Here is a 12,328-nt window from a genome sequence, read left to right as displayed (position 1 = left end):
AAGCCATTTTGTCAGGGTAGATCCTGTGAGGTGCCGTGGAGGGCAGCTGCTGATCTGGCTCTGTGACTTGTGGCCCTTGGACACGGTCTACACGGTGAGTCTAGGTTCACCTAAGCACACCTCTTAGTGCTCGCCCGACCTCCTGGAGTAACATACTGAGTTCCAGGGGCCGTCCAGCCACAGCGAGGCTGGGAAACTCACTGAGCAGCTTGGATGGGGTGCCCGCCTTCGGTGTGCCATCTTCGTCCTCTCTGTAGGCAAGACCCGTCCTGCTCCGGGGGTATTCTTGACTCAGAGGAGCTCTGGCAGGCAGGGGTGGGGAGGACTGTTTGCACAAACACATGGTGTAAGACTCCAGAAAAAACAAGATTTCTCCTCCAGTATCCAAGGCTCAAAGTCACCAAGAAAATTAGAGTTAAGTCACCTTCCACAAGAGACTTTCTTGGGCTGCCATCCATTCTTCCTGGATGGTGGCCTTTTCCCCAGGGCCTTGCTGTCTGGTTTAGGGTTTCGTGTGCCCCTCTGACAAGGCCCAGCACTGGGTTAGGGGTGAGTGGGAGGACAAGAGAAAGAGAGAGTCAGCATTCCTTTCATTTCTCTTCGGGGTGCTGCGAGCTTGGGCAGTGGGATTTTCCAGGCTGCCGGTTCTTTAACCCTCACTGTCTAGTGAGGGAGAGAGCCACGGGCAGAGTTTAGATTAAAATCTGGAAGGATGGGTTCATCTATTACGTTCCCAACCTGCCGTAGACCCAGGTCAACTCCAGGACGGCCAGAGTTCAAAGCTGCTTCCTTCCAACCTGGGTCACAAATGAACAGGTTCTGCTTTAGTGCAATTTCCCCCCAAAGGAAGCAGGGATCACATGTTCTGGCCCCAGGGCTGCGAGAACCTTCTGACCTCGAGGGCAAGGCAGACACTGAGCCTGACCTGCTGAGCAGCTCGTCACACTTTTCGGAACTGTGCCCCTTGGGTCCTTTCGGGGACAGGGTGCCTGCAGGCAAAGGGTGGGAGTTGAGGCTGGGGTTCCGCTGCGCGAGCTGCTGCACCTGCGACACTTCCACAGAGGAGCACAGGGGAAGGGGGGGTGGAGAGAGAATGCCATCAAAGACAAGAGCTAAGGGTCAGTGGTACTTAGGGGCTGCCGCAGCCCTGCCCCAAAGACGGGGAGCTTCTGGTTCCCAACCAGAATTCACCCTTCGAAAACCACCTTCGCAAAGTGCTTCTTTAAGTGACGCCACTTAATGGAAGGGTCCCTTGGCGTGACCGGCCCGGAGCCTGGAGCTCTCAGGTGGGCCCCCTCTGCCCTCCCCGTGATGGGAGCTACGTGGAGGAGAGGAGGGAGGCAGTGAACGCACATGCACACAGTGGAGTCTCACGACCCCAGGACAAGCGCAGCCGCACGTGGCAGAACGACAGGTGCCGTCACGGCAGTGGCTGCAGCCAGGGGCCAAGGGAAAAGTACAAAGTGCTGGAACACAGGGCCGGGGGCTGAGCCCTAAGGGATCTGAAAGACATTCAGCTTGCTGGTGTTCTTGAGCGTCTGGCGCCGATTGCAGAACCAGACGCGCACGACCTCCCGGTCGTAGTTGAGCTCCTTAGCAATCTCGGTGATCTCCTGGCCTGTGGGCAGCGGGTTCTTCTCGAAGTAGGCATTCAGAGCCTCTATGGCCTGGGGGGTGAAGGAGGTGCGGCGTTTGCGTTTCTTGGAGGGCTCACCTCCCACGAACTCCATCAGGTTCTGCTGCCCTTCCTGGTTCCGGAGTTCGGCTTCATTCAGCCACTTTTCCAGCACTGGCTTCAGCTTCTGGGCACTCTTGGGTGTGATATCCAGCTTCTCAAACCTGTGGGTGACCCAAGCCCGGGAAGGGACAGTGAGAATGCCTTACTCCCCACCCTGGGGTGTGAGTACTCTCCACGAGGGGTTGCCCCTCTGAGGACTGGTGGGACCGTACTAAATGGTCCCCTCACCGCCCCCATCGAGACCACCCTGGCTCAGCCAAGCCCAGACTCCGCAGACTATCCCGTAAGCCAGGTCACAAAAGCGAGACCATTCCCACAGCCTCAGTTCAGTGGCGCAACGATAACAGTGCAGCTGCTGTCTGAACAACTCTTCTAGAACGTTCACACCCAAATGAGTGAGGTCCTTTGAGGAGTTATCCTAAGAGGACTTCAGAGATGGCACATGGATGTCACAAGTGCCATCTCCTCCGATTTCATCTCACAGTGGTGACACTGAGTCAGACCGCTCTTCCTGGCCGAGCCCGGATGCGACTACAGAACTGCCAGCGTGACACCTGGTCTAGCGGTCACTCTTGTCTAATCTGGGAGCTGGCAGGCACCTTTCGGCCATCCCTGAGCCATGGACTCATTCCTGTTTGCAACACTTTGCCCTCCTTCGATACTGGCATCAGAACCAGTCTGAACGCTGCACACAGAAAAATCAGCTACATCGCGTTATAGTCATGCCTTGGGAGGAGGGGGGATGGGAGCATAACAGAGGGGAGGGTGGGTTGCGGTGGACGGCTAAGTCAGAACGGAAGTTCCCACTTTTGTGACCAACAGCATAAGCTGTAGCCTTTCCCTGTAGGGTTCCTGAATGGATTAGGGTCTTAGGTTCCCCCCAACGAAAGACCACGTACATGCTCAGGATTGAAGAACAAACTTGAGAGGGCCCTCAGACGGACTGGATCAGCCTCTGGCCACTCTCGGTGTTCCCCGTCTACCCTTGGAACAACCTTCCTGGTCTGGAAGGAGGCAGGAGCAAGAGAGAATATGGAAAGGAGCCATGCACCTGGGTCCCAATGAGTGCTTAGTGCCATCAAATGCCTGAGCCGGCCTTGACCTTGTCCAGAACAGCCTTACTCACCGGCAGATGGCTGACTGGCTGTAGGCTGGGCCTTCCGTTGCAGTCAGAGCCTGGCCCACCTGAGTCTGTGTGAGGCCCAGGGACAGCCGCCGGATCTTAAAGTTCTTGGCAAACTCCCGGATCTCTTCCAAGTTGATTCCGTCCTCATCCAGACTTGGGGTATGCGGCTCTAGGTCAGAGGAAGGGACCAGGGGTGAGTGTGTAAGACGGATGATAGCCCTCCTTACCTAGCTTATTGGCCTGGCCTGGTGAAGCAGTGAGGGATGAAGACATTTGACAAAAGGCCCATATACCCTTAACACCTTCACCACCCCTGTTCCCAAAGCAAACAAAACTTGAGGAAAAGGGGCCTGGACTAACCTGTCTGGAAGTAGGGGTCTCTTTTCAAGTTCTTCCAGCTCCAGTGGCTGACCCTCCCCCATTCTCCCCGCTCCTGGCCCCAAGCAGAGCTGAGCCACCCACATTCCTCAAATACTGGGTGAGAGGCCAAACGAGAGACAGCCCATGGATTGGCTTCTTGAGGAAGTGGCCTCCACTGTCACCATGCCTAGAATCCAGCTCAGCAGGAATGGGAATAAGAAAGCCAATGCCTGGTAGTGGGCCTTTGCCCTTCCCCTTTGGACGCTAGAAAGTTTATTAAGGAGAGCAGCATCTAAAGGGGCTGGGGAGTCCGAATACATGCCTCTCCTCTTCTCTACAACCTTTTTCAGGAGTCACTTACTGGATACCAACTGGCTGACAGTAGGGGTCTCAGAGCAGGTGATTGGAATGGGAGCAGAGGCAGATGGCTTGGCCGCTGGGGCTGGGCTGGTGATGACCACCGCTGGCTGTGGCACGGCTGGCGTGGGCTGGATGGGCTGGACCTGGGAGAAGAGAGCCAATGAGACGCTACTGCCCGCCTGCCTGGCTCAGGGGGTGGGAGTCCCTGCCCGGGCCACATGAAAATGGGCATGAAATCCTCACTCCCCCAGCACACTCCTACCCGTGCCCCATCACAAAGCAAGACTAGAAGCTACTTATTACACCCACCCAAAGACAGTGACCTCTGAAGTAAGGACAGCAACATGCCCCACCAAGTTGGAGCCTCGCAGCCACCTGTGACACAGGCAGGTCAGAGGCTCCGAAAGGTTCAGTACAGTTGTTCAAAGCCCAACAGGTGTCCACCCTTGAGATACCTGCTCTCAAACCTTTTCCCTCAGAACAGAAACCTACACTTGATTCTAGAGGCTCCCAGGCCCCAAATGTCCATTAACAGGGAACTGGCAAATGACTCTGGGGACCTTTTTACAATGAGATTCTGTGCAGCTACTAAAAAGAATACAGTGGGGTGCCCGGGTGGTTTAGTCGGTTAAGTGTCCGTGATTTCAGCTCAGGGCATGATCTCACAGTCCGTGAGTTCGAGCCCCGCGTCGGGCTCTGTGCTGACAGCTCGGAGCCTGAAGCCTGTTTCAGATTCTGTGTCTCCCTCTCTCTCTGCTCTTCTCTGCTCACGCACTGTCTCTCTCTCTCACGTATAATATTAAAAAAAAAAAGTACGCAGTTAATCAATTAACCGACATGGAAGGAGCTCTGGGTCACAGTGCTAAGTGGAAGAAAAGATAAAGTGAAAACAATTTTTATAGAATAACTCCTATAAAAAATACATATGAATTTCCAGGAAAAACAAAAGCTTGAGACATATAAAGCAAGTTGTCTACATCAGCTATCTCTGGGGGTGGACTTGTAAGAGATTTTTGCTTTTTTCCATTACACATAATATTGGAATTTTTATAAAAAGTGTGTGTCCCGCCTGAGTGGTTCAGTCAGTTAAGTGTCCGACTTCGGCACAGGTCGTGATCTCAAGGCCCGTGAGTTCAAGCCCCACGTCGGGCTCTGTGCTGACAGCTCAGAGCCTGGAGCCTGCCTCGGATTGTGTCTTCCTCTCTCTGCCCCTTTCCTGCTTATGCTCTGTTTCTCAGCCTCTCAAAAATAAGTACACATTAAAAAATATTTTTTTTAAGTGTGCATCATATTTATCATCAGGAGAAACTATAAATATATCAAATCAGTATTCTTAGTATGAATTTTTAAAGTAAAAACCCGCAGCGTGGGGCTAGAACTCAAAACCCCGAGATCAAGAGTCGCATGCTCTACTTACTGACTGAGCCAGCCAGGCAGCCCAGGATGATTGTTTTTAAAAGCTTCCTGAGGGGCACCTGGGTGGCTCAGTCGGTGGAGCGTTTGGCTCTTGGTTTGGGCTCAGGTCATGGTCTCGCAGTTTCGTGAGTTCGAGCCCCGCGGCCAGCTCCATGCTGGCAGTGTGGAGCCTGCCTGGGCTTCTCTCTCTCCCTCTCTCTCTCTTCCCCCTTCTCTCTGCCCCTCCCCCACACGCACTGTCCCCATCTCTCTCAAAATAAATAAATAAATAAATAAATAAATAAATAAATGTTAAATAATAACAATAAAAAAACAACTTCCTGGAAAGTGCACATTTCTCTAGGATGAGTCCTATTCCCTGGATTCTACCCTTTGGTAGCTCTCAAGCCCAGTCCCTCTTCCTCCCCAGGGACTTAAGTTCAGGGCTCCTGGTTTCTTGGTAGAACTGTTTCAGCTGCCTCCTAACAGGTGACAAGGACTCAAGTCTTGCCACAGTTCAGTTCTTGGCTCCACCTGGATAACAGGTAATTTTTTTTTTTTATTTTTTTTAACGTTTATTTATTTTTGAGACAGAGAGAGAGCATGAACAGGGGAGGGGCAGAGAGAGAGAGGGAGACACAGAATCTGAAACGGGCTCCAGGCTCTGAGCGGTCAGCACAGAGCCCAACGAAGGGCTCGAACTCACGGACCGTGAGATCATGACCTGAGCTGAAGTCGGACGCTTAACCGACCGAGCCACCCAGGCGCCCCGGTTAATTTTTTTTTAATACGCATCTAATAAGCCACTTCCCTTCCATGACTCTCTGCTCCATAATAAGTGATAAAATAAAAGCACCGTTTTTTTCCAGTGCTCCCTGCATACAGAGTGTTACCTGTCTTACGCGTGATATATCCATTAACGTTCATAACCTTCTGAGGTTGGTACTCTGATAATCTCCATTTTACAGATGAGGCTAGGAGGTTATTCACAAAGCCTGGAAGCGGCATGCTGCATTTGAGAGCCAAGGCCTCAACCTCGCCCGAGAACTTGCTAGAAATACAAATTCTGGAGCGCCACTCCAGAACTTCTGAACAAGAAACTCCAAGGGTGGGGGGACGTGTGTGCATCGGGACTCTGCAGTCCAGCTGTCCTTCAGGTGCTTCTGACACACAACTCTGGGAACCCCTGCTCTGACACCTTCTAATTCCTGCAATTACAGTAAAGGGGGGGGGGACCCACTCTCCCGCCCACCTCATCCCTTTAGATTAGTGCCACCTCCCTTCTCTACAAAGCTTTGCTGAATTCCCCAGTCGGTCCAGAACTCCCTTCTCGGGGTCCCTACAGCAGCTTGTCACGTCCCTGTCATAGTCTTTGTCACTCTGGCTTGCAACTGTCTCCAGCAGTGAGCCACCTAAGGCTAGGAAAGGCATCTTACTCGTCCCTAGATCTACAGCACCTGGAGTATAGTAGGCACTCAAAAACTGCTCCTGGAATGAACGAATAAAGGAATAATCAAAGCCACAGTGCAAGTGAAGGGGTGAGGCGGAGGGGATGCCGAGTCACCTCCCTGGGCTTTCCTGGCAATCGGTTCACCCTGGAGCCGATCAAGGCTCAGTTTGCTTTGACTATCTCCCTGGCCCTTTCAGCATGGCACTGGCCTCTGAGGGCACATACACTTGTTTTTGGAGTGGGGGTGGGGTGGGGGGGGGTGCTCTGTCCCTGAACAGAGTATGTGGGGCCTTCTACTCTGGGATTTCCCCTCACTTTGGGGAGGTACTCTGTGTGCCAGGGGCTTCAGAAAATAGTCTTGTCCTGCCCTGCAGTCTTGAGGGAGGCACCCCACCCCCACCCCTGCCCTCATCCCAGCCCAGCCCTTGTACCTCACTCTTAGCAGGGGACTCAGGCGTGCTTGCCTTCCGGACAGCCACGGGCGGAGGCAGGGGGCTGCTGGCCAGGGTCGCGATCACCTGGCCCTGGGCATTCAACAACAGCTGGGGTGTCACAGCCTGGACCTGCAGGCTTTGGGCTGGTGCTGGGGCTGCCACACTAGCCGAGTTCACTACCCACGGAAGTGCTCCAATAACCTGGAGGAAACAAGGCAGGGACCCCAGGTGTGAGGCCAGCGTCCAGTTCTACCTCCAACCCAAATCCCCACGTGGGCAGGGGAAGGGACCTCAACAAATCGTTGAACCCTTCCGGACCTCAGTTCCCTCATCGATAAAGCTGTTTCCTTTATTCTATCCCCGGAGCCGAGGTGCAGGAAGAATAGGTCTGCATGTGATTCACACAGCCCTGGATGTGAAGCCCTGCCCTGCCCTGCCACATTTTATTGGGTGGCTTACTTTCTCTGAACCTCGGCCTTCTCCCCCTGGAAAAATGGGAATGAAAATCTCCACCTAACAGACCTGTACTCAAAATGAGGTGAGATAATGTGAGAGAGCACCTAACACAGAGCCTGGTCACAAAGTGGGTGCTCCACGAAGGAAAACCCCAGAGTAGAGTGAGCACCTATAGGCTGGGGTGGAGGTGAGGCCCCTGCCGGGGCTCAGCATCAGCAGAGAGCTGCCACACGAGAGATGAACGGCAGCGTGGCACCCTGTCCGAGTTTCTAGGACCCTCAGCCCAAGGCCCGGGCCCCCCCCCCCCCCGCCCAGGCAGCCTCACCGCAGCCCTCAACCCTCAGCCCTGGCTTCGACCACTTGCCTGTCCCTGAGCGTTGGTGAGGATCTGACTGCTGATCCCTGGCATGCTGGGAATGGCGTTGGCAATGACCGGAGTGGTAGTGAGGGAGCCTAGGATCTGGGTCTGTCCCCCGAGGGAAGCAGCACTGATCTGTGGGTGGAGAAAGAGCCTTGCTCAGAGGCCACGGGGTGAGAAAGAGCCCAAGGCAGAGAGGAAAAGGCTGAGCGCTTTGGGGTGGGGAGATACGGATGCTGGGCAGGTGTGAATGTGGGCTGCAGGCCTATGTCCACCAGCTGAATAGCATCGAGGGCCAGGGGCTGCGGGGAAGGGGGAGGGGCACCACCACGGAAGAGTAACTCCGGCTAATCTTTCAGGCCAGGCCCAGGGGGACAGAAGGCCAGACTGGAGGGGCCGATGTGAATCTAGTCACATCCAACAGCTCCACTGCCCGAGCCGGGAGCCACACCCGACAGACACGGGCACGGGGCTGTGAGCCTCCAGCTCCACCTTAGTTACAGCTCACGAGTTTGCAATCCCCAGACATCATCCCACCCCCCAAGGCCGGTCCAGTGGTTCAGGTTCTGGAGAATTTGCCCAGCCCTCTTGGCGGAGATTGTCTGCTCTTGTCTGGGATGGATGGGCTGGCAGATGCAAGGAGAAGGCCTCAGAGGGAGCCATCTCTGCGGATGTGTTGGAAAAGAGCCGTTTTCGGGGGGGCTGGTCCTCCACCTCCTTCCTCCCCTGTGGGAAGGGCCAGTTCCACCCTTGGCCCGAGATTCGGTCCATCCCTGGTCAGCCCTGGGTGAGGGCAGCAGCTTACAATTCCTGGACTCAGTGCGAAGCCTGCAGGCTGGACGGTGATCTGTGGGGGGGTGTCCACTGGCTTGGGGACGGGGGCAGTAGCGGTGGCAGCGGTGGGCTGCGGTAGAATGGCCGGCGTGGTCTGCAGCAGCGGCTGGGTCTGGAACAGCGTCTGGGGCTGGGCCGCTGGCCGGGGCTGCGTGGGCGAGGAGGCCTGTACCGGCGGGACAGCTTGTACGGGTGTCGGGAGAGCGGCGTTCAGCACGGCAGCTGCTACGGAGCAAGGCAGAGACAGAGGCGCTCAAATGCCTAGCCGCAGCCCAGAGCGGCTCCAATCCCAAGGGATCTGGCCCAAGAATGAGAGGGGGGTTGGGACAGCGGGGCAGAGGGGGCAGGCAGCCGTGATTCCCTTGATCCTTGCAGGGGCAGCGCGTGGCAGCATCTCTCATCCCCCCCTCCCTCGGGCCTGCTGGAGACGCGTAGGTTCCAAAGCAGAAGCGGAATCTTCTTGCGGTGGTCCTTCTTAGGAGGCTGGTCGTGGGGCGAACTCTGGCGCGGTGGGGGGGGAGGGGGGCAGTCTCGGCTGGCTGGAGTGAGAGAGGCCCGCTGGGCCGGCTCGGTGTCATGGCCTAGAGTCCCGAGGTGGTGCAGCAGCTCTGTGGCTGGGTGCCTGGGACACCGGATCCGGACTCCAGGGCTGTTGCCCCGGTGGGCCGCGTGTTCTGAGTCCAGCATGGCAAGCACACGTGCAGGGACAGTAGTGTAGGGTGGTGGGGGGCCTGGTGCAGTCCTGGGGAGAGTTGCCGTTACCTTGCAGACCGGCTAAAGGTGGCTTGAAAATTCCCCCCGTAGGAGAAGCAGCTGTCAGTCCTGGGAGGGCAGCCACGGTTGCTGTAGGAATTGTCCACACGGCCAGCCCCTGCTGACCAGCCACTTGACCTGCAATACTGATGGGGATAAGAAGAGGTTGAGTAACTGCCCCTGCTGGAACCATAACTCCTGTCAGAACTGTGGCTAAGTTTTCCTGAGTCAAGACCTGCAAAAGCAAACAAGATTTCAAAAAGAAAAGAAAAAATAAAAAATCAACATTGACAGCGCAAACACCAGGTCTCTCAGACCCAGTTGAGCACAAACAAAGCATTCTGAGGGCGGTGGGGAAAAGGCCGGTGAGGGTGGGGAAGAGACCAGCCCTAGCCGGAGGCCTGACCCCGAGGGGGTGCCTGGACCAGACTATCCTGCCTTCAGAGAAGCTGCCTGAACCGGAGACGGGGCCTGGCCCCACTCACGGGACAGCAGAGGGTGTGCCAGCCTCCTCCACCACAGTCTGCTGCCTCCCAGGCCTTCCCTGGGCCCTGGCCCACACGACCAATGCTTTGTGGCCGTCGGGAAGCAGGGGGCGGGGGCTGGTGGAACCAGGAGATCAAGGGCCTACAGAGGCTTCTGGGAAGCTCTGACGGAGGATACCCCGCTGGATGCCTTGCAGATCTGTGCCATGTAGCAAAAGGTCACAGGGAACTCAGCACAGCCGGGGGACCCGGGAGGCAGCTTCTCACGGAGCTGGGGCGGCCCCCTGGCTCTAAATGAGGACCCTGAACGATCCATTAACTCTTCCAGGCATCTCCTGGAGGGGCTAACAAGGCTATTCACTCATTTAGTCATTAGATAAACAGAGATGCCTGTGGCATGAAAGAGTTAACGTTATCTCTACAATCTTTGCTGGACCCAAGAATATTAGTTGGCAAAGACAGATCTAATCTTCCCAGTGGGCCTGATCTGGGGTAGGGGAGAGGCCAGGGGTGCCCAGGAAGGGATTCCCTCCTTCAAGCCACAGCCCCTTCCCTGTTCTGCCCCGAGAAATCCCCAGATCCCATGGCCACCCCACACTGGCTTGTCCCATGCTTTGCTCCCGCCCAGGGCCCTCTGTTCAGCTCCCCGGGGGGCCCTTACCTGGGGGGCAGCTTGTACAGCCAGTGGCGTCAGGGTCTGCGATGCCTGAGGCTGGCTTGGGGCTTGGCTGAAGGTGGCAACCGCAGGGGCAGGGCTCGGAGGGATCCCCGGGAGAGACTTCACTTCATGTGGCATTGAGAGAAAGGACAAGGAGTGAGCCCGGTGTGAGCGGAGGGGTCACTGGAGTAGAACATCTGGTTGCAGTTTGGAGTGCTAAATTCTCAGGCCTACATTGTTTTTCTGCATAACCCAAGGCCAATCACCAGCCTTCCCTGGCCCAGGAGGCAGCTTCCCAAATGCTACCGGTAGTGAGAATGGAAGGATGGGGGACCCTGTGCCAGACCTGAAAGGTGGGCTACCCTCTTCCCACATCTAGTTGAAGAAGATGCAGGCCTATGCACAGTTGCCTATCAAGTCTCCCACTTCCTGGCTCCATAGGACATGGTGACCTATCACATAATCAGTAAAGGGGCCCTAAGCAAACGTGTGTCAGGGAAGGAAGGAGCTAGAATTGACGGGAGCAACTTCCCTTGACTCATCCAGCAATTGAATCACTGTTACACCACCTGCAGGTGACTTTGTGGATGCAGGTGCTGGCTTGGGGAAGGGGCAAAGATTCCTGTCGGGTGAGGCCCTTGAAGTGACAGTCCCTGAAAACTGGACAGGTCTTTGCCACACTCCAGAACACAGGGGCATTCCAGGCCAGGCAGCTTTTTTCTGCCAGGGCCTGCGGTCTGAAGTCCAGCTGAGAAGCCTCACTGAGCTTCCAAAAGAACTTCTTTCCTGTGAAAGGGTGCTTTTCACCCAGCTGATAGCTTCCTCTTGCTACCTTGATTTAGTCCGGTATTGGAGAACCCCACCAGGAAACCTCTTCAAAGCCACACAACAATGAGGAGAAGGGTTATTGTTTAATACACAGTAAAACTTGAAAAGGAATCTACATATTGGGTGATGGACGTTAGACCAGATTGGTGGCCTCTTAATATTGGCTGGGTGTAGATTTCCAGGCCCTAATCTAAGCCTACTGAATTGGATGTCTGGGAATGGAGGTCAGTAACCTCTCCTCTCTCTCTTTTTCCTTTTAAACCCACTTGTGATACATCACGCAGCCAGAGGAGGAACCACGGAATTAGACAGCCTTTCCACCTTGCATTCCCAGCCCACATTTTCATCTGGAAAGGCAGTAACCTAACTCAGGACTATAAAGTTCACAGTACATAATGAAAAAAAAAAAAAAAAAAATCCAACTCTTTAAGGAATCAAAGAGAAAACAGGCAACAACAAAAGTCTTCTAAAATACAAACAGAAAACAAAACGACAGGTTTATGTCCACTGTGGAGGGGAAATACAGGTCTAGCTACTGAAAAAAAAAATCAGAAAACATCACGATACTCTGAACCCACAAAAACTTAAAAAATATGTTGCTTGACAAAATGTTATGAAATATATAAAAAAAAAAGCGAAGTGGGAAAATGGGAATGTGATAAACATGAATGAGAAAAGCTTATCATCTAAAGAAACGAAATGTTCATTTTATTAGGATTTATTTTCAAAGTAGGACTAAGGGTCCAAGGGTTTGCATACATTTAGGGCTTTTATCACTCCCTGCTAGACTGCTTTTCAGAAAGACTGAACCAATTCACAGAACCATCAATAATGTGCCCATTTCTCCACAGTGCCACCCAACCTAGGTTTTATCACTGTTTATTTATTTTTCTGGCTTAACAGCTATGTGGTACCTTGTAGCCAATTACTGGTCCTCTCTCATTGATAGATTTTGTACTTTTCCAGGTGATAACTTCCTCCTAGGTACACAACTGATTTCTTTTCGAAAGGAATTTGAGGGGCGCCTGGGTGGCTCAGCCGGTTAGGCGTCCAACTCTTTTTTTTTTTTTTTTTCAACGTTTATTTATTTTTG

The 12,328-nt window shown here is 54.1% G+C and overlaps 1 protein-coding gene across 7 annotated transcripts in view; it reads right to left on the bottom strand.

Annotated features, from left to right (window-relative positions):
* Positions 1 to 600: 600 nt before the first annotated feature.
* Positions 601 to 12,328, bottom strand: part of POU6F1 (POU class 6 homeobox 1) — a 28,602-nt gene continuing 16,874 nt past the window's right edge. For 6 of the 7 annotated variants that reach the window (XM_040488106.1, XM_040488104.1, XM_040488108.1 and 3 more), the window contains 8 exons: positions 10,411 to 10,532; positions 9,274 to 9,499; positions 8,483 to 8,736; positions 7,684 to 7,812; positions 6,861 to 7,064; positions 3,586 to 3,727; positions 2,865 to 3,033; positions 601 to 1,839 (listed from right to left, as the gene is read on the bottom strand). In XM_040488106.1, coding sequence (XP_040344040.1) covers positions 1,494 to 1,839; positions 2,865 to 3,033; positions 3,586 to 3,727; positions 6,861 to 7,064; positions 7,684 to 7,812; positions 8,483 to 8,736; positions 9,274 to 9,499; positions 10,411 to 10,532 — 1,592 coding nt within the window. In that variant the 3' untranslated portion in view covers positions 601 to 1,493. The remainder of the gene's footprint in view (positions 1,840 to 2,864; positions 3,034 to 3,585; positions 3,728 to 6,860; positions 7,065 to 7,683; positions 7,813 to 8,482; positions 8,737 to 9,273; positions 9,500 to 10,410; positions 10,533 to 12,328) is intronic. The other variant, XM_040488111.1, reaches the window with a different exon arrangement.

Source organism: Herpailurus yagouaroundi, unplaced genomic scaffold (assembly GCF_014898765.1).
Source record: "Herpailurus yagouaroundi ecotype Mexico unplaced genomic scaffold, PumYag 166, whole genome shotgun sequence".
Taxonomy (NCBI): Eukaryota; Metazoa; Chordata; class Mammalia; order Carnivora; family Felidae; genus Herpailurus; species Herpailurus yagouaroundi.
Note: the sequence above shows the minus strand (reverse complement) of the source record. Positions and strands in the feature narration are given on the sequence as shown.